This window comes from Dysidea avara, chromosome 8 (genome assembly GCF_963678975.1).
Source record: "Dysidea avara chromosome 8, odDysAvar1.4, whole genome shotgun sequence".
NCBI lineage: Eukaryota > Metazoa > Porifera > Demospongiae > Dictyoceratida > Dysideidae > Dysidea > Dysidea avara.
In genome coordinates, this window is record NC_089279.1 from 22905571 (window position 1) to 22928694 (window position 23124).

General features: G+C 37.7%; 1 protein-coding gene across 1 annotated transcript in view; it reads right to left on the bottom strand.

The window, feature by feature from the left end:
- Window positions 1–23124, bottom strand: part of LOC136263147 (scavenger receptor cysteine-rich domain-containing group B protein-like) — a 73087-nt gene that overhangs the window by 18800 nt on the left and 31163 nt on the right. Inside the window, exons 3-7 of the mRNA XM_066057647.1 lie at window positions 15661–15996; window positions 14092–14412; window positions 13035–13173; window positions 12760–12968; window positions 12381–12704 (exon numbers count right to left, since the gene is read on the bottom strand). Of these exons, the coding sequence (XP_065913719.1) occupies window positions 12381–12704; window positions 12760–12968; window positions 13035–13173; window positions 14092–14412; window positions 15661–15996 (1329 nt within the window). The remainder of the gene's footprint in view (window positions 1–12380; window positions 12705–12759; window positions 12969–13034; window positions 13174–14091; window positions 14413–15660; window positions 15997–23124) is intronic.

Sequence of the window (23124 nt, forward strand, 5' to 3'; positions counted from 1 at the left end):
CGAGATACGAGCGAACAAAAGTTACTTTTAATTTCTTCGTTTTCTTCTTCATCTTCTTCATTTCGCACACTTCGCAAAATCCGCCATAAAACACGGATGTGTGCTTGGATCGGGCTGAAATTTGGCACTCAGCTGTGTTTATAATTTACTCAATTATATTACATTGCAAGTTATTCTGTAGGGAATTCAGCTAGAAACAAGTCACCCTGTAGTCAGATCAGCTAGAAGAAGGTACCTAATAGAGAGTTCAGCTACAAAGAAACCATCATGTAGAGAGTTCAGCTGCTAACAAATCACCCTGTAGAGAATTCAGCTACAAACAAATTGCCAAGATCAGCTAGAAGAAGTTACCTTGTAGAGAGTTCAGTTACAAAGAAACCATCATGTAGAGTGTTCAGCTGCAAACAAATCACCCAATAGAAAGTTCCGCTATGAACAGATCACCCTGTAGAGAGTTCGGTTAGAAACAAGTCATCCTGTAGAGAGATCAGCTAGAAGAAGTCACCTTGTAGAGAGTTCAGCTACAAAGAAACCACCATGTAAGAGAGTTCAGCTGCACACAAATCACCTGTAGAAAGTTCAGCTAGAAACAAGTCATCCTGTAGAGAGATCAGCTAGAAACAATTCACCCTGTAGAGAGTTCAGCTAGAAGAAGTTACACTGTAGAGAATTCAGCTACAAAGAAACTACCATGTAAAGAGTTCAGCTGCAAACAAATCACCCTGTAGAGAATTCAGCTACAAACAAGTCATCCGGTAGAGAGATCAGCTAGAAGGATCACCTTGTAGAGAGTCCAGCTACAAAGAAATCACCCTGCTTCATCTTTTCTTCTTCTTTCTGTGGTAAAGAAAAACATGATAGGTTAAAAAGCCCTAAAGCCGGCCATAGGCCGGCTTTAGGGCTATGGCCGACTTTGGGGAATACAAATACAAAAGAAGTGAAATCTAATCCAAAACAGCCAAGCTGTAAAAAAAGAGTGCGGCCATCAGAAAAGCTATGGTGAAAAAAGATGTGAAATCCAAGGTGGCGGCCAAGAAATGGCTGTGATGGTAGGTTAATGGTAAAAATTTTAATAACGACAATTCAGGTGAATTTTGTGCCAAGACCAAGTGGCACCAAATTCACCTGAATTGTTGTTATTAAAATTTTTACCACTAACCTACCATCACAGCCATTTCTTGGCCGCCACCTTGGATTTCACATCTTTTTTCACCATAGCCTTTCTGAGGGCTGCACTCTTTTTTTACAGCTTGGTTGTTTTGGATTAGATACTACTGTACTGTATGATATCCTCCAGTCATGATGCAGGTTTAAATCAAAATATTTGTCTAAATGTAGTGTGACTTATGCATATTATATATATACCACTTTGACACCTCAGACCGCAAGGCTATATTTCATGTACTGCTCTTACCACTGGGCAATATCATGATATCACCCTGTGATTAGGGCGATATCACGATATAGCCTGACTGCAGCTGCCTTTGATGCTGAGGCAATATCAGTTCCCTTTGATTAATTATATTAAAGTTTGTCATTGTGGGTTTGAGTTTAACATGTAGGCTAGGCATTGTTTTGAAGAAAAAATAATTGAGTGAGCCAGCATTGCATAGTTCAGTTACTAGACAACACCCAAATAATCGTTTTCACAAGGTGGAGATCATTTTTCTAAATAGCACATTTCAACCACATAACAAGATGGCTCAGACATATACACCTATTGTAAGTATTTATTTCAGCACCTTAGGCATCCACAAAGTGGTTATTTTGTTAGAAATGGTATTGCTACAACCAGTGAAACCCACAATCATTTATTTTTGCTCCCACAATTTAACCCACAATCGATACTAGCAAACCTCTGTATAAAAGTAAGGTGGTGAATGCAGGTTTGTCTTCCTTCACCTATTAGGTGAGAATGCTTGAGTTGTATAATTATATTACTTATACCATGGCCGGTTGGAATTGGCCTGATATATGTGCCCATGCCCTAGGGCCTGCAGCCCTTGGGCATATATATATATGAAGGCAAATCTCTCATGGTCATGGTATCAAACGCTACAGTAGTACCGTTTAAGTAGGGATTGCAGTGAAACTTTCGCACACCGCCCAAAATTCCACCTTTAAAAACCACCCTAGAGACATTTTACGCAACCAAAATCACCAGTACTAGTCCATATAATACATAAACAGCATCAAATGCAACAAAACACTTACAGGTAGCCGGATATAATTTTTTTTTAAATCACTAAAACTCGAATTTTAGCCTCATTGCCTCACTCACTGACCACAGTCACAAGGCTAGAGGCCAAACAAAGCAGCATACAGCCACCATTTTACGCCACAATAGCAAACTCACCAGTGGGATGTGCCTTTTGGGGTTCCAACGAGTGTAGGTCCTCTGCACCTTGTCTCTTCTTTCATCTTCAATCAGGCTGCTTGTTTTCTTTTTCATACAACGAAACCATATTGAGGCATTAATTTTCCACATCAACACTTTCTTTAAGCAGCTAGTAGACGTCACAAGATTATTTAAGGTGCTTAGATGACTATGCTATGCTACTGTACAGAGGTACTGGTACTAGATAGCTACCTGTATCTTCATGATAGGTCACAAGATCAAATAATAATAATCATGCCCATTCTTTATTCTATGCATTATCAATCTATCAATTGAAACACACCTTCAAGTTGAAAGGCTGACTCTAAAAATCGATCGAAATCACGGTGACCACACCCCGTTTGGGCAAGCGCACATCTTTGCAGACTGACTCAAGATACTCTAATACAGCAGTCACCCTGAAAAGACACATGTTTATAGCTAGCTGTATGCATTAAGAAAAAAATTAAACAAACTAGTATATTAAAAATTATAAATTTAAAAATGAAGTAGGGATCCAAGTAGTAAAAAGTAGTGAAACAAGAGATGAACGATAGTAGCTATTACAGCATAGCTCAGTGGGAATTTCCTACTTTGGCATTGGACACAAAATAATTGCTATACCATACCAAAGTAGGGATTTCCCACTGATCTATGCTGTAATAGCTACTATTGTTCATCTCTTGTTCCACTACTTTTTACCGCTTGGATCCCTACTTCATTTTTAAATTTATAATTTTTAATATACTAGTGAGTATTAAATATTGCACATATTTAAATCATTGTCTGTAATGTAGAAATTTTCTTAATTATATGTGTAGTTTACTCTGTAAAGTCAATAGTGTTGTAAGACAATTAAGGAATTACAGTTTATTTTCAATAGTATAAAATACCACTAGCCACACAACCTTATAATATCAACATCTGCACACACAGATCACCATTAAGTGCTGCCTAATGCCAGTTCCTTGGTAATAAACCATGACACACCCTTGACATACTGTATATACAACAATTAAGGATGACCACTTTAGCCATGCATCTTATTTATACAAGTGGTGTGTTTTACTGTATAGTGCACAGTATGTACTATATCTCCTTGTATAGAGAAGCAGTCTTTTATCACAGGTGACCACTATAAAGCAGGTACCACTGTACAATTGTAAATGATATCACATATCTAGCTCAGCATCTAATATGTTGGAAATACTATCTGTGGTATGTATACTGCATAGCGTGGAAAAAATTAGGCTACTTTTTAAACCAGGCACGTGCCCTTTGGTCGGCTGTGGGTGCGTCCATGCCTGAAATAGTTTTCATAAAAGTGTATGTATGTGTACCTAAACAGAAATTTTACATCTTAAGAGGTCATAACTGTAATCACTTCAAAACATTTGCATGCAAATAGCACAATTAATCTCAGACCATAATGAAGTGTGATCAGACAGCCATCAAGGTATATAGATTACCTACACATTCTTTGACTGCTAATCACATCTGTAAAAAATCAAGTTTACAACCATAGTTACAACTAAAGTGTCCTGCCATGCTCTACCATGTCCATTCAAAACCACACATGGTAGGACATTATGGTGGGTCAACTACAAAATGCTGTATTTGTGACTACCAATCAAACTAAGAATATTAAAATGATGCAATACCATGAACCAACACTTACGTAGTATAGTGGAGAAAGAAATGGGACACAAAGGAGGACAAAGGTAAATTCATGATGCATGCTTTGCAGCTGTTGTGGTTGGTGAAAGGGCATGTCTCAGACCAAAGCAACATTAAACAGTGAAGAAATCAAGGCTATAGCCTCAAGTTATGCTTGGCTGAAGGCATCAGTTAGTCAATAGAAAATTCTGTTATGATAAAAATTAAAAAAATCATAGTGGAAGGCTTTGGGTCTCTCTTAAGACATTTATGGGCTTGATTATACCTGCCAGGTTGTCATGACGCTGTGTGTTGGATGATATTTAAGTTTTGTCAAGAAAGCCCCAACCTCCATGATCCCCCTATACACAAGTAGAAGTAAAAACTAAAATTCGATTAAGGATCATATTCATAAAAAGTATGAAACAAGGAAGGTCACCTACGCCAGCAGATACTGTATGCTAGTGGAAATCTAATCCCTACTCAGTTCAGTCTATACCCATGACTGAATTAGGGATTAAATGTCTGCTATTATATCTGCAGGTGTAGGCAACCTTCCTTGTAGCATAATATGACTGGTGAACCAACACATACCACATCAAAAGAAAGAATGGCACCATACTTAATAATTTGTCAGATGTATGCCCCAACCACAAATTAATGAAAAATATGCCATTACACTTTATTTTGTAATTATGACTAGTAAACCAGCGCATACCACATCAAAAAGTATAGTGCCCTATGTCTGAACGCACACCCACCTATCAATGAAAAGTGACAGCCCATTACACAGCATTACAATGAAGAAAATTATTTTATTAACATAAAGAAGCCATATAGCTACCAATGCCAATCGGTACCTGTTTAATTGGGCTGAAGTGATGTCTAATGGTGAAAAAATTAAGCACGTAACCTTAACTATTACTGAGTTCTGCTTGCCTGAAAGCATCAGACAGGTAGTTAGTTAGTCAGTAGAAATTCAGTAGCAACTAATTATTAGAAACATACAGTATTTGTCTACTGTGAAGACACTTTTGTACTTGAACCTACTTAACCAAATTAACCAATACTGTCAAGGCACCATGAAGTATCATGAGACTGGCAATATTTTTTGTGAGAAAGTGCAAATCTCCTAATGCACTATTATAACAAGTATACAAAAAATTTGGAATTTTCAACTACATAGAGGAGCAACATCAACAAAAAGTACTGAAATGAGCTGGAGTAGTGCACAATATTAAATCACAGTAAAACTATAAGAAATGTTATATCCCCATTGTATACCATAATGGAAATGCACAGTAGGGATATAATACTTCTTATTGTGATTTAATATTGTGCACTACTCCAGCTGGTTTCAGTACTTTTTATCGATGTGCTATGGTCCCTACTCTAGTTGAAAATTCCAATTTTTGTGTACTTGTTTGTTTTTTTTTTCATAAAATAAAATTATGACAGGTGAACCCATGAATACCGCATCAAAAGAAAGAAATGGCACTGCACCCCAGCAACCAATTATCATCTGAAAAGTGAAGTACCCACTATGCCTCATTGTCAACCTGTTACACACATTATGAATCAAGAACTGTTTGAAAAACATCTCTGCAATTAAAGCAGAAAAATACAGATGATTTTCTGTTACAAAGGGAAGCCACCACATGCTACTGCCAAATTGACACCTTTTGCTGTCAGTAAAGATGAATGGGACACAAAGCAGGACACTAGTAAGTCCAAGAAGAATGCATTGTAGGTACTGCAGGGGCACGTGTCCAGCTGAAACGACGTCAAACAGTAAACAAAATCAAGCCCGTAGCCTTTCCACTATCAAGTTATGCTCATCAGTCTGTCAGTCAGGCAGTCAGTCACTAACTAAAAATTCTGTTTAATAATATTTTTTAATTCCGTAGCAACTTGTTGAAAGCATTTTGATTCAATCTGAAGGCTTGTTTGGGACCTGTCGTCAGGGAAGAGTGAGGCTGGTTTTTGGGTGATGTTTTTCATGGGCCACCTACACTTTTGTGATCCCTACTATACAGTACATGATACTACTGTACTGTAGTTCTTAGTAGTATTAGTAATAACCAGAATACCTCACTATGGGACAACCAGTCTTATCAACTATTTAAAAGTATTGAGAAATGCCGGTTTTAAGAATTTAGAGCATTGTAGTTCACCAATGGTAGAATTGTGTATCACATTTTCACACATTTTATACAGATTCCTTATGTTCCAGAGCGTCCACTGTACAAGTAGCCAAGCTTCCCATCATTTTAGATAGTTTTTAAACCAAGGTTGACTCTATCAGGTGAGCTCTAAAAGGGGTGGAAGGTGGGGGACCTGGAAAAGGGCTTGAGGCTAAAAGTATTAAAAAGGAAGGCATGGAGATAAATCAGGCCAAGTTATGGGCCATCCAAGTATCAAAACTGGCTAAAATGAAAGTAAACTTACAGCACAGGTCTTTATTCAACATCATGGCACTATACAGCTACCCCCACATTGACCAAAGCTCTATTAAGGCCCCAGACCGCATGTACCAATCGCCACTGTGCTCGGGAAAAGCAGCCAGCAAAAGCAGACCACTTAAGTTTAGATTGTGCAATTTGAGATGTAGTTTATTCATGTGTCTTTGTATTCTTGGTGAAAAATCAAAATTAATTTGCTGTAATGGGCAATGCGTACTAGGTAAAAAAAACTTGCAAGAATCTTGCTAATCTTGTATCAAAGTCTTGGGGAAAATTCTTGCCAATTCTTGCCACAATTCTTGTAAGATTCTTTCCCAAGTTGATCTTGCAAGATCTTGGATGAGTTGTTCAATCTTGCAAGTTTTTTAACTGGGCGTGCACCACTGCATCTGTATAAACATGAATGGCAAAGTTTGCAGCATCATATAAGATCAATTTTCCCAGATCCAGTCACATTTCATAATAACTAGATATATTAAAAATTTTAAATTTAAAATAAGAAATAGGGATCGCTGAAAAAAGCCACAAAACAAGAAGGGATCGCTGGGGTGGTAAAGTAAACCACAAATCTCTATTTTGACCCTCTATAACATTGGGGTGGTAATGTAAACCACGAATCCCTATTTTGACCTTTTACACTCAAATGGAGCATTTATAGAGAGTCAAAATAGGGATTTGTGGTTTACATTACCACCCCAGCGATCCCTTCTTGTTTTGTGGCTTTTTTCAGCGATCCCTATTTCTTATTTTAAATTTTTAATTTTTAATATGTCTAGTTTGTGTACTTTTTCCAAATCCATTTATGGATTATAAGTTAATTGGCACATTAGTGTAGTAAGCTAACAGAGACTCCTTGGTTTAAAAGGCTAACTCATTAGATATGTTAATGCAATATTAATTTTGTAATCTATGATAAAAACTGTATTTTCATCCTGATTCATTTGTACACACACAAAATATAAGGCAGGATACATTAATTCCTAGTCTATACTCAGTGTTTGAGCCATTATCGTCACACTTTGTGCCATCGCTGAAAACATACTGCTATATGAGCTACATGTACCTACCTGTCAAAAGAGGTACTGATTGTGCACCTATCATACAGGAAACAGTGTTGATGACGGCACAGGAGACTTGAAGAAGAACAAGATGTCTTAGGTGTATATTCTAACGGAAGGACAAGAATGAAACTCTATGATACAAGTTATAAGAATGGTAACTGTTAGTGTTATAATTTCTGTAGAGTCCAATTTTTTTTCATAAATTTTCACGTGATATAACGATGCATACATCAAGCATGTACATTATAGGTGTAGAGTTGTCTAGCAGAATAGGTAGTGAAGAGATAGCTATACATTGTAGCTGTAGTGCTATTATTGTAGCGATGACGCTTTACAACACCTTTGTATAAATGCACGTATGAACAGGGCTGAATAAAGCAGCAACATTGTGAGTTGGTATTAATCAAGCTAAATAGGAGATGACTAGGCTTGGCCGAAAAGTCTTCCTATGCCAGTGTCTGCATGTACAAATCACAATGTCACACTACCAGTGGCCAGTGGTGTAGCCAGTCTTACATGATTACCAGGGATTTGGCAGTCATTACCCATACATGCAAGAGTACTTTAAACTGGCATATTGAGTTCCAATTGCCAGGACTTAGACTGGGCTCTAGCCCTGGAAAGCCTAGGTGTAGCCTGCTAGCAACAGTGTGTCACAAAGTGGAACACCATAGGTATAGTCAGCAAAGTCTGGTTAGCATGCATGTGGTCATGGCTAAATGTTTGCAACTGTCAATGTCACTAGCTGATCGGAGAGTGTGCTAGAATATGTACACAGTAGCTAGTTACAGTGACATAAGCACAGTAGCACACAATAAGACTGTCAGGCTTCACACTCTGTAGGTTGTTTATGACATGGATACCATATGGGAGGGTTGTTGATGATATGTGGTTAGACCACAAAATATTTTTAAATGGAAGAGATGTAATAAACACCCCACCCAACCTTTTTTGCGTGTGAAAGCAGCCATGATATCAGCGTTACCATTTATCTTCCATCTATAATGGACAAACAAAGCACTCACTGTGACGGCTAGGAAGAAGAATAAACTGGATGCCTTGCATGCATACTTGAACGACTTCTCGTAGCGAAGACGGGCAGCTCACTAGAGACCCTATTATGGCGATCTTGTAAGGTAAAAGAGTGCTGCAAAACTTCAATCTGCCATCTATTAACGTTATAAAGACTATAGTCGAACAATACGCATCCCTGAGCACACAAGATCCCGTAATTTTGTTCTTCTACGGCTTCTTCCGTATACGGAACAGCAGGCAATGACGAAGAAGAACTTAGAAATTTATCGAGGTGGAGGCCGGTTAGCGATCTGTGGAGTACGGGTTAATTAATGGGTCATGGACACGCGGAAGGACTCTGTGAGTAAGGCTGTGTAGTTTTTATCGCGAAAAAATGGAAGCCTTGGGCTGTACACGAGTGAAACAAAATAATTATACAACCAAGTAGTAAGGATAATAAGAAATGCAGTTAAAATTACGTCATTAATAATGAATGAATAAACAATAAATAATGTTTGAGAAAACTACAAGGCCTAAAGACATGAACTAAGCGGGGATAGATTCGCCTGTGAATGAAGGCACAACCGTATAATGAGTATGCCTGTTCGTGCTGATGACTTTACCGTATGTGTAATTCTATATAACGCCCGGCACCATGCCCTTGTTTAATTACAGATTGCTTGAACGAGAAGATTAGTAAACGTCCGCGGAGAGGCCAGGTGCCACTTTACTGGTAAGCAACAACATTACAAGTATGTTTAAACGTTTGTAACTGTGTCTTTTGTGTGCAGGATATGCGCTCCAGGCATCATGCAGTGAAGGACCAGCTGATGACCAGTTGGGATACCAGCTGATGCGCTTATAAACAACCAGCTGGAACAGCAAGGTAATGAGTAATGTAATACTTGTACCGGTAGTTGTATTATAGGTCTACATCTTCATCCTTCATCTGGCTTGCTAGCGGCTGGAATTATTTTCATTATACCGCCACCTTCATCTGGCTTGCTGGCGGCTGGAATTATTTTCCACTCGGCTTAACTACTAGTCTACTGTGAGTCTGTAATAGCTAAACAAGAAGCCGATGCAGTGCTGCATATACAACAATGTGTAACTATCTCCTGTATGTTGTGCATGGCTGTATGCATAATATTATAGACTGTGATCACTGTGCCAATGCCACACCGCTGATATACAGGTACATCACCAGTGGCCTCTAGTTACAACAGAGTCTGTTGTGCCATATTGGCTTGATTGGGATCAATTGCTAATTGTGCCTTTACCATATCCCTTATTCTGCATAGCCTCACTTCACTGCTGAGTCATCTTCAGAGACACGTCACACCTACAATACATAGTTATGTACTTTCAATATAGCTAACTTAACTTGGTTTTTTGTGTAGGTTGTGTTTTAGTATTGTGGTTTTCTGATGTCAGTATGCATATGTATCATTTCCACAGGTACACGTACACTGCTCTGAGTGTTTCCTATGGCACTGTTTATACTTGCCCAATGGGTAGGTTGCAACGTTGGTGTATGTACTTGGTTGTATGTGACGCGGTCCTAGTAATAATAATAATATGAATATGAATAATACTAGATGAATAAAAAATTAGAAATTTTAAAATGGGAATAGGGATCACTGAAAAAAGCCACCAAACAAGAAGGGATCGCTAGGGTGGTAATGTAAACCACAAATCCCTATTTTGACTCTCTGTCATAAATATTTAGTTACATGCTCCCCTAAGTCATTTTAAAATGAGTCAAAATAGGGATTTGTGGTTTACATTACCACCCCAGCGATTCCTTCTTGTTTGGTGGCTTTTTTCAGTGATCCCTATTCCCATTTTAAAATTTCTAATTTTTTATTCATCTAGTTTGTGTACTTTTTTATTAATCCAGTAATGGATTTGTTTTATTGATAATGATAATTGCTGTAGATACGTAGAGCAATTTACTATTAGTGGCTGTCAAGTTCAGTGTAAGCTTGGTTGTTATCAGACACACTTGACTGCATTATTATAGTATTTACCTGACTGCTCTTGGCTGTGGATGATGGTTATTATTTAAGGACAAAGAGCTTGTACGGCATTGGTTACATTGCTGTACGGCAGGATTACACACAATATTGAGCAGCTGTTGTCTAACTTGTCTAACTATATGTGTCAGAACTCTAGTCTCATAGTTGTTGTTGTCACATTAGCATCCTAATGTATAGTGTTCATGAATATACACATACCAAATGGTATGATACTAAGCTAGCTACCCGTCACAAGACAATTGAAGACATGGAACTCTGACAAGCATATAATTATAAATTTAAAATAGTTAGTGGTTTGCATTTATTATTTCAGCCAAGACTATACACAATAAGAATCACATGCAGATTTTCAAGGGGGTGCATGGACTATAACATTGGCTCACTGGTGCACAGTAATATAAATTATAATATAATGCTATGTACAATATAGTTTTTCAACTAGAGTTTATTGTTCATGTGAGTATTGTATCCATTGGGTATACCACAGTGAGAAATCTATGTTGTGAACATGTATATGAATGAATATGGCTTCCCACTAACAATATGTGGCATCCACAAATAAATTGTGGCACACACTACTTCATACTCATACAGTTAGCCTGTAGAGTAGCTATTCTACATGCACACACATCAGTCACAACAACAAAGTCAGGTACTGTGTAACTGCAATGTCTATTATAAACCATGGGTTATCAACAGCATAAAGCCATGTTGTTTACACAATGTGGTCAGACAATTAAGGCACTCACAAATAGTTTTAATTAACACTAATACTGACTCCACCCAACTTTAGGCTTTACGTGGAAAGGAAATATGGTTTATAGAAACTATATTCATAACAATGAATAATCTCTGGTATCAGCGCTATCACTTCGTTATGTCTCTGAGAGAGCGCTTGTATGGTCGCTCGTAGCAAATCGCGATGGTGCATTTACAGGAAGTAGACTATACTCACCACGCAGAAGCTATGCGCGATCTTCTAAGTCTAAGAAGTGCTGTTGAGTACTTGATTAACGCTGCAACAAAGCCCAAGGAGCTCACACAATGGAACCCTGTAATTTTATTGTTATACGGCTTCTTTAGTATACGGAGCTGCTGCCAATAGTGTAATGGCGAAGAGAACTTAGAAAATTTTCAAGGTGTAGGGTGGTTGGCGATCTGTGGAATACAGGCTTATTAATAGGTCATGGACACGCAGAAGGACTCAGTAAGCATGGCTATATAGTTTTTAGCTCAAAAAAGTGGATAACTTTTGCTGTACATGAGTGAAACAAAATAATATTATGAATAATAATAATAATATGAACAAAATGGCAAATTTCAGTTTAGTCCCAAATACAAATACAGTTTCCTTTTCACTTGATACTTACTAGTGGACCAATATTCATTGCAAATAACAACCAGAAGGTTGTTTTGAGTTGAAGGATGCTTTCTAAGGTGGTTTTTAGGTTTGCGTTCTATTAGAGTTTTTGCAAAAAAACATGGGCGATCCCTATTATGAACCCACTATCGTGGTTCATGATGAACAATTCGCATAAAATTCGCAATTTTTGAATGTTTCTAAATTTCGTCTAAACCATTTTTACTGCTATATCACCATTTGTCTGAGTTCAGTGTTTGATAATAAGCCATCTGAGTGTTGTTTTGTGCTCAAGTCTACTTTCTAAGGCTGGTTTTAGGTGACTGCTCTATTAGGATTTTCAAAAATTCCACTGCGATCCCTATTATGAACCCACTATCGTGGTTCATGATAACACAATTTCTTACTTACAGCCACACACCACTCCTGCATCTTCCGAATGGTCACAGTTGTGTGAACCAAAGCCATTATGACTACAATCAATTAGTTGTGACTCTGATCCTGTACAAAGAACATTATCCAACCAGATCTGTCCTGTTCCTGACAAGAAATAGGCATTGGTAGTGGTTGCTATGTATTGAAGTCCCAATTGACGACAAGCGACAATTCCATCATTACTACTCCAGTAATCACTACACACAGTTCCCCATACATTACTATGACACACTTCCACACGACCTTCATGATTATTGGTACCATCCATGAGACGAATATTACCTTCAGTACAGGTGCCACCTGTAAACATCAAATAAGTATATAATTACAAGATCATAATAATTTGATAACAGACTTGATCCAGTGCAGGCAACACCAGCATCTTCGGAATGTGTACAGTCATGGCTTCCCCAGCCATTGTGATTGCACTCAGACAAGTAACGGTCTCCAATAGTACACAGTACATTATCCAACCAGATGGGCATTGATGAGTAATCACTTCCAAAGTAGCTACTCCTGTAAGCCCTGATAGCATCACCAAAACCAAGTTGATGGCACACAACACTGTGAACAAGAGACAATACAAATAAAAGACAAACCTAAAAATTGTTACATTCACCAATCACATACTTGGCATCCACTACACCCCAGCCATCATCACAAACCGTTCCCCATTCTCCATCATAGTACACCTCCACACGACCTTCATATTGATTACTACCATATGTTAGACGAAGTGGAGAATGTACAGCATCAGTAGTACCGGTGTCTGGGAGTACAGAAGCATACATGTATGAAAACGTTATACATTGCTTAAAATTAATATCATAGACTGCTATAATTTTATGGGGATTGCTCAAAAATATGTGGAAACTGTAATAGAGTGTTCTCTTTTATGTAAAGTGTCTGCTTCAAATTCAAAAAAGTGGTATTTGCTTTCTATGCATGAGATGTTTCTGTATACAACTACGTAGGTTGTCCCTATAATGCCTATTGCAATAAGAAAAACTTGCAATAAAAATTGTGCCATATTGCTCACATCAAAAACACAGTAATTAGCTAATGGGACTTGTATGTTTAATAAAAAAATAGTAATACATACATAACAGAGAAATCGCTAACAATACTGCAAGAAAACCTAAATGTGAAAGCTGTTGGCACTTTCCTCAACAGAAAATCTTCAAATGCTATAGTATGTTCACGTTGAGCTGAATCCTGAAAAACAGCTAAAATTTAAATGTGGATTTTTTCTCAACAGAGTTAACATTTCAGCCAACCAGATGATTATTGGTAACAGCATAGGTGTCAACAACAGACACGTACGGTTTGTCTCCATTACAAGCTCGGGAAAGGACTGTAATGGACACTGTGTTTGTATGGCTTCCCCATAGGAAATGTATTGTGAAAATTTTGATTGGCCATAAATATTATGTCAAACATTTGAACAAAAAGATTTTGAAATGTTTTTAGTGGGTCAAGCAGTACTACAAATGAGCCAAATTTCAAGATCGTGAGTAATTGCATCCATGAGTTATTAAATGTTTTTGAGGATTCAGCTCATCGTGAACATACTATAATAAAGTTCCATGCAGACTGTTCAGGTAAACACCAGTAAACAGGGTAACATTTTTTCTGCAATTTTTTTTCATTAATTAAGTTTTTATAACACTTATTGTCAGGTTCTTACCAACACAATGTACACCAGCTACGTCACTGCAGTGATGTACATCAAATCCACTATGAGTACAGCTGGTCAGTCCTGTTTCTGATCCTGAGCACTGCACATCACTAAGCCAGATCCTTCCTGATCCTTGCCTGTGAAAAGTATATGTACTGATTCTTAAATATGGGAGTCCCAGTTGATGACAAGCTACTATCCCATCATTTCTACTCCAAGAATCACTACAGATAGATCCCCACACATTGAAGTGACATATTTCTACACGACCTCCAAACTGATCTGTACCATCCACAAGACGAACATCACCCTCAACACAGCTTGTTCCATCTGTAATGAAAAGAAGTAATTGTAATAAAAATGGCTCATTCTTACAAGAATCTTGGAAACCTTGCAAAATATTTTTTCTAGGTTAATAGTAGAAACAAGAAATACTTTGGCACAACATGAAAATAAACCATGCTTTTGCTTTGAAATTAGATGGCTTTACACAATAACTTTCAATAAAGACAGTTTGTTGTACAATAACAAGATATGCTTGCAAAAATTATGCAAGATTCTTACAACATAGATTATACTGCAAGAAAATTAAGGGACATTTTCAGTGCAAGTTTCAACAAGCTTGCATGATTCTTGCATATTTCTTGAAAGAACTGTGCAAGGATCTTGCATAGCAGATATTTCGCATTTATTTTCCATTGCATGGCAGTAAAGCACACTTTTGGTAGTCATAGTTTTTCTACTCTGTCTGCATATCATAGTGTCAATAACTCTTTTCTAACAGCTTTCCTGGGCTTTTATAGGATGCAGCTATCCACGCATATAATTCTGTTTTATAAATCCACTATTACAGCTACGTATGTAAAAACTGAGAGAGTAGTTTAATCAAGTACGTAAATCAGGTAGTTTTGCTACAAATTAAGATGGTTATCATGAATTCAAAAACCTTCCCATGAAACTTTTAACAAGCCAAGCAAAATGTCACAATTGTCCTCATGCATTCCTTCACATTGAAGAAGTCTAGGGTGGAATCAAAATCTAAGATTAGTTTCCCTACCTGACCTTGGAACATATTAATATTTTGGAATGTAGACAACAATCAATGCTAAACTCTTTTGCACACATGTACACATTATGAAGATTTTCAGTCTCCCTGTGATAAGTGAGATCATCATTAGTACAGAGGTCCCAGTTATGTATAAACATGACATTTTCGAAATTACAGATGAAATGCTGAAGGAAAACATATCACTCTATAAATGTTGCTTCATTTTTAACACTCTTGAGATGATAGTAATTGCAATTTGCAGGTGCTACGGACAAAATGTTAATGTGTTTTCTAAGTTAATGGCTGAGCATAGGCTCAGAATACATGTCATAACAAAGAGTTTACTACTTTTAGTAACTAACTGTTTACACTAATATGAATTTTGCAAACTGGCACTGGTTTTGTAAATGTTTATTTAACAGAATCCATAAAATTGCATGATCCATAAAAGTTTGCCTATGCCAACTACAATACAGAATTCCAGAGTTTCTAATGTGAATGTCCTGTAGTGCTAACTATGAGTTACTTACTGTTGCAGACAAGGCCAGCATCTTCATGATGACCACAACTGTGTGATCCAAATCCGTTATGGCTACAGTCAGTTAGTCTATTCTCTGATCCTGTACAAGATAAATGCTCCAGCCATATTTGTCCATCTCCTTGTCCATAATATGCATTTGTAGTTACTGAAACATACGAAAGTCCAAGTTGACGACAAGCAACAATGCCATCATTTGCACTCCAGGAGTCATCGCAGATAGTTCCCCATTCATTATTATGGCATACTTCAACACGTCCCTCAAAATTATCAAAACCATTTACAAGACGAATTTTTCCCTCAGTGCAGGTTGTTACAACCAGTGCAGCTAATTAAAAACAATGCAAATTCCTTATTATCAAATGATACTGAAATAATGCTCACATAGCTTTCAGCAGTATTTGTAACAGCTCTAACCTTTATTGGCACATTAACTATTACTTATATACATAGAGTCAGCCTCCCATTATATCAAATAAGCGGTACCTAAAATCAAACGTAACATTATACTGACTGGTCTGCACAACAAGATAGCCTATATATCAAGACACACGATAGTGTGTCGTGCGGCCCAAGAAGCCGGTACGCAACACCCGTGAGTATATTGACAGGAAGAAAGAAAAGGCAATTTTCGCACCTCCGTAGCTCTGTGCTGCCTTGATGAAACAAGACGATTTTTGCTGTGGACATGCCCTCCAACTTCAGCACTCTACATTCCAAATTTGAGCGAACTCGCTTCAAGCGTTCCCGAGATATGCGACTTCACAAATTGGCTTAGTTTCTTCGTTTTTTTTTCTTCTTATTTTCTTCCTCTTGTCGCACACTTACAAAAACTGCTATAAAACGCGAACGCCATATCCAATTGCCTTAAAATTTGGCACACAGAAGGGGGGTATAAAGTCGCATCTCGGTACCAACTTTGGCTGGAATACGATAAACAGGCAAAGCGTTATGAGCAATTATTCACGAAAAATAACACCAATATGTTGTCACGCTTACAGGGTAAACCACATATGGGAAGAAGCTGACAATCGGTGGGTAAATAGGTTAACTATTGAACCTCAAGCCTTTTGTGGTTTGAAAGAAATCGAGCTTAAAACCAGGAAGATACAATGAAAACAACCAACAGTGTGTAACAATTATGCAATCGAGATTAGCTAATAAAAAAACGACTAGTTGTCACGCCTACCAGAAAAACCGCTTGTGGTAATGCATTGAAAATCACTGTACAGATGGAGTAATCATCTTAGAAAGGCTCTTCAATGGTGTAGAAGAATCAGACTTAAAGCTGTGGAGTTATAACACGAAATCCAACTTGGTGTAGTAAGTGCAAGATCGAGATACTCTAATAGAGCAGTCACCCTAATAGAGCAGTCACCATGAAGAGAATTCAAGAGATCAGCTAGAAACAAGTAGCCTGTATAGAGTTCAGCTAGAAACAAGTCACCCTATAGAGAGATAAGCTAGAAAAGATTCACCCTGTAGAAAGATCAGCTAGAAAAAGTTACCTTGTAGGGAGTTCAACTACGGAAAGAGATAGTTCAGCTAGAAGAAATCACCTTGTAGAGTTCAGCTGCAAACAAATCTCCCTGTAGAGAGATCAGCTAAAAGAAGTTTCCTCAGCTACAAACAAATCACCCTGTAGAAAGATCAGCTAGAAGAAGTAACCTTGTAGATAGTTCAGTTACAAAGAAACCACTATGTAGAGAATTCAGCTACAAACTAGTGACCCTATAGAGACATCAGCTAGAAGAAGTTACCTCGTAGAAAATTCAGCTACAAAGAAACCATTCTTTAAAGAGCTCAGCTGCAAACAAATCACCTATACAGAATTCAGCTACAAACAAATCATCCTGTAGAGAGATCAGCTAGAAGAAGTTACCTTGTAGAGAGTTCAGCTACAAACAATTCACCCTGTAGAGAGATCAGGTAGAAGAAGTTACCTTGTAGATAGTTCAGCTACAAACAAATCACCCTGTAGAGAGATCAGCTAGAAGAAGTTACCTTGTAGATAGTTCAGCTACCAACAAATCACCCTGTAGAAAGGTCAGCTAGAAGAAGTCACCTTGTAGAGAGTTCAGCTACAAACAAATCACCCTGTAGAAAGATCAGCTAGAAGAAGTCACCTTGTAGAGAGTTCAGTTACAAAGAAACCACCATATAGAGAGTTCAGCTACAAACTAGTGACCCTGTAAGACATCAGCTAGAAGGAGTTACCTTGTAGAAAATTCAGCTACAAAGAAACCATTCTGTAAAGAGCTCAGTTGCAAACAAATCACATATACAGAATTCAGCTACAAACAAATCACCCTGTAGAGAGATCAGCTAGAAGAAGTTACCTTGTAGATAGTTCAGCTACAAACAAATCACCCTGTAGAAAGATCAGCTAGAAGAAGTCACCTTGTAGAGAGTTCAGCTGCAAACAAATCACCCTGTAAAAAATTCAGCTACAAACTAATAACCCTGTAGAAAGATCAGCTAGAAGAAGTCACCTTGTAGAGAGTTCAGTTACAAAGAAACCACCATGTAGAGAGTTCAGCTACAAACTAGTGACCTTATAGAGACATCAGCTAGTAGAAGTTACCTTATAGAGAGTTCAGCTACAAAGAAACCATCAAGTAGAGAGTTCAGCTGCAAACAAATCACCTGTACAGAATTCAGCTACAAACAAGTGATCCTGTAGAGAGATCAGCTAGAAGAAGTTAACTTGTAGAGAGTTCAGCTACAAACAAATCACCCTGTAGAGAGATCAGCTTGAAGAAGTCACCTTGTAGAGAGTTCAGTTACAAAGAAACCACCATGTATAGAGTTCAGCTGCAAACAAACCACCCTGTAGAGAGTTCAGCTAGAAACAATTTACCCTGTAGAGAGATCAGCTATAAACAAGTGATCCTGTAGAGAGATCAGCTAAAAGAAGTTACCTTGTAGAGAAATTTCAGCTGCAAACAAATCACCCTGTAGAAAGATCAGCTAGAAAAAGTTGCCTTGTAGATAGTTCAGCTACAAACAAATCACCCTGTAGAGAGATCAGCTAAGAAGAAGTTACCTTGTAGATCGTTCAGCTACAAACCTTGTAGAGTGTTCAGTTACAAAGAAACCATCATGTAGAGTTCTGTAATAAATACATGTATTGTATATATATAATTTGTACATTTATTGATAAAATCAGAAATATTTAAAGTATTCATCTGCTTCATCTTTTCTTCTTCCTATAGAAAAGAAAAAAAATAGGTTTAAAAAGCCCCAAAGCTGGCCATAGGCCGGCTTTGGGGTATACAAATACAAAAAGAAGTGAAATCTAATCCAAAACAGCCAAGCTGTAAAAAAAAGTGTGCGGCCCTCAAAAAGGCTATGGTGAGGCACATAATTCACCTGAATTGTCGTTATTAAATTTTTTACCATTAACCTACCATCACAGCCATTTCTTGGCCGCCACCTTGGATTTCACATCTTTCTTCACCATAGCCTTTTTGAGGGCCGCACACTTTTTTTACAGCTTGGCTGTTTTGGATTAGATTATACTGACTGGTCTGCACAACAAGAAAGCCTATATACTAACAATTTGAAGGATTTTCTTAGCCAATAAAATGGGTTTATCATTAAGTACACTCTAGAGAAATGCAGGAGGGTTCATTCTCTATGGAAAACAAATGGTATGCTCACTTGAATCACTATACTAAATAGCATCATTTTTTGCAAAAAAAATGTCCACAACTAGCTGATAAAATCTTGAAATCACTAAAATGGTGTTCAGGTATAGGAATGCAGCAATTTTTCTAGTGAAAGTTTGTGAATATTAAGAATTTGTAGGAATCAGCATCAATTGCAGTATTTTAAGAGTAGACATGAATTGAGACATGTATATACACTCTAATGGAGTAGTTATAAAATCTACTACAGTACAACAGTTATGCATTGCTAGATCATCTTAATAGCACAATAAAATACCTGCTTGAAGTCATAAAATAAAAACGACATACTATATATCAAGGCACATGGTAGTGTGTTGTGCAGCCAAAAAGCCAACCTGCCACACCGTGAGTATATTGACAGGAAGAAAGAAAAATAGCTTTGTACCTTGTGCATAGCTCCATTGCCCCTTCTCCAAAGCAAATCATGTTTTTTGCATTATATAGCTCTCTGCCAGGTAGGATAGGTCACACAGCAAATGTTATTAAATTTGCAACAGCCATTTGTGAGATATGGACATTCAAAGTTTCTATTTATTTTCTTCATTTTTCCTTCTTATGCAGTATGAAGGCTACGGGGCTTCAATTTCTTTTGAAAAAATTGCTATAAAATGTAAACATGCAATTTGATTGCCTTGATCTTTGGATGAAGAGCATATAAAGGTGAATTCACATACCAATGAATCTGATGGGCTATAATGTCGAACTTTTGTCATGGCTACAGGGTAAACCGAGTATAGGAACAACTTGAAAATTGGTGTGTGCATAGGCTGATCATCATAATAGTGCCTTTTGATAGTTTAAATAGCAATAGAGTTACAGCTCAAGTTATAAAGCAAAAACCAAACAAGTGCAAAATTGCGGGGTTGAGATATCTAGTAGAGCAATCAATATGGGGTCAAAAAGGTGCACAAAGAATATCAAAAAAAACTTACCAAAGTGTGAACCAGTGACCTCCATACTTAACACTTGTGTCTTTAACCACTGAACCACTATACCTTGGCTGATCACCTCACTTAATTATTGTTTTATAACTAGTTTAAATCTGCTCATAAATAATTCCATAGATCGCCCAATAGAAATACTAGAACATTCTATGTATGTTATATCCACTCAAAAAAACAGCCAAGCTGTAAAAAAAAAGAAGAGTGCGGCCCTCAAAATCCTCGGTGAAAAAAAGTTGTGAAATCAAAGGTGGTGGCCAAGAAATGGCTTCAATGATATTAATGCTAATAAATTTTACGATGCACACAGCCATTATTAAAAATTTTCAGCAATAACATCATTGCAGCCATTTCTTGGCCACCACCTTTGATTTCACAACTTTTTTCACCCAGGCTTTTGAGGTCCGCACTCTTTTTTATAGCTTGGCTGTTTTTGAGTGGATTTCACTTCTTTTTGTATTTTCAAAAACCAAATCATGCACCATTTACTGGAATATGATTTCCAGACTGTTGTATCACAAGTTTTGCTAGCATAGCACTTATTATGATGATGATTGGCACGAGTCGGTCATACTAGTCTGCTCACAGACTGCCTGGGGGCGAAACTAAGTTAATACTGCAAATATACCACTGATCGATATGAAAATGGCTCTGATTTGATGAAATAGCTAGCTACTAGATTGAGCCTCAAAGTTTTGCAACAATAGTATGGGGCTAATGCTCTAATAGAGCGCACGTTTTTGCTTTCGCTGAAATCATCTAATAGAACACACATAGAATGCTCTAGAACAATCTAAATTTTCTATTGGTAGATCAGTTTTACTTATTAAGCTAGAAATTTCATTTATAAGGTAGAAATTAAGTGAAGTGATCAACCGAGATAGCAGTGGTTCAGTGGTTAAGGATGCAGGAGTTAGGTATGGAGTTCCTTGGTTCGGACTCTGGTCATAATCAGTTCATTTTTTCAACATGTTTTATGCACCTTTTTTGCCCCAGTGACTGCTCTATTAGAGTATCTCGATCCCACGATTTTACTCTTGCTCAGTTTTTGCTTTATAACTTTGTAGCTGTAAGTCTGTTGCTGTTCTAACCACCAAAAGACACTCCTACGATGATCAGCCTATGTACACACGAATTTTCAAGTTATTCCTCTACTCAGTTTACCTTGTAGTTGTGACAAAAGTTTCATCTTTTTTTACTTGAAGAAACGCTTATAACTCTCTGGATATTTGTCAGATTCACAGCAAACTTGGTACGCAAATGTACTTTTATATGCTCTTTACTTGTGCCAAATATCAATACAATGGAGTTACAAGTTTGTGTTTTATAGCAATTTGTGCAAAGTGTGTGAAAAGAAATCGAAGCCCCCATAGGCCCCCTACGGAAAAGAAAAAAATGAAGAAAATTAAAATGAAACTTTGGCCACTCATATCTCAGAAATGGCTAAGGAGATTTCCTTTAAATTTAGTATGTGGCGTGGCCTACCTGGCGGGCACTTCTGTAGTGAAACTAGTTCCAATCGGATAAGGGATCATGGAGCTACAAAGGTGTGAAAATTCAATTTTCTTCCAGTAAATATACTCACGGTGTGGCGCGCCAGCTTCTTGGGCCGCATGACACACTACCGGCATGTGTCTTGATTAAAAGTCCTCAAAAAATGTGCACTATATCAAGACACACGGTAGTGTGTCGTGCGGCCCAAGAAGCCGGCGCGTAACACCTGTGAGTATATTGACAGGAAGAAAGAAAACGCAATTTTCGCACCTCCGTAGCTCTGTGCTGCCTTGATGAAACAAGACGATTTTTGCTGTGGACACTCCCTCCACCTTCAGCACTCCACATTCAAAATTTGAGCAAAATCGCTTCAAGTGTTCCCGAGATATGCGACTTCAAAAATTGGCTCAGTTTCTTCGTTTTTTTTCTTCTTATTTTTCTTCCTCTTTTCGCACACTTACAAAAACTGCTATACAACGCGAACGCCATATCCGATCGCCTTGAAAGTTTGCACACAGAAGGGGGATATAAAGGCGCATCTCTGTACCAACTGTGGCTGGAATACGATAAACAAGCAAAGAGTTATGAGCGATTATTCACGAAAAATAACACCAATATGTTGTCACGCCTACAGGGTAAACCGCATATGGGAAGAAGCTGAAAATCGGTGGGTGAATAGGTTAACTATTGAACCTCAAACCTTTTGCGGTTTGAAAGAAATCGAGCTAAAAACCAGGAAGATACAACGAAAAAACCAACAGTGTGTAACAATTACGCAATCGAGATTAGCTAATAAAAAAACGACTGCCTGCCACGCCTACCAGGTAAACCGCTTGGGGTAATGTTTTGAAAATCGCTGTAATGGAGTTATCATCTTAGAAAGGCTCTTCAATGGTGTAGTAGAAAGCCACGGAGTTATAACACGAAATCCAACTTGGTGTAGCAAGTGCGAGATCGAGATACTCTAATAGAGCAGTCATCCTAATAGAGCAGTCACCTGAAGAGAATTCAAGAGATCAGCTAGAAACAAGTAACCTGTATAGAGATCAGCTAGAAACAAGTCACCCTGTAGAGAGATCAGCCACAAACAATTCACCCTGTAGAGAGATCAGCTAGAAGAAGTTACCTTGTAGGGAATTCATGCAACTATAGAAAGAGATAATTCAGCTAGAAGAAATCACCTTGTAGAGTTCAGCTACAAAGAAACCACAATGTAGAGAGTTCAGCTACAAACAAATCACCCTGTAGAGAGATCAGATAGAAGAAGTTAACTTGTAGAGAGTTCAGCTACAAAGAAACCATCATGTAGAGAGCTCAGCTGCAAACAAA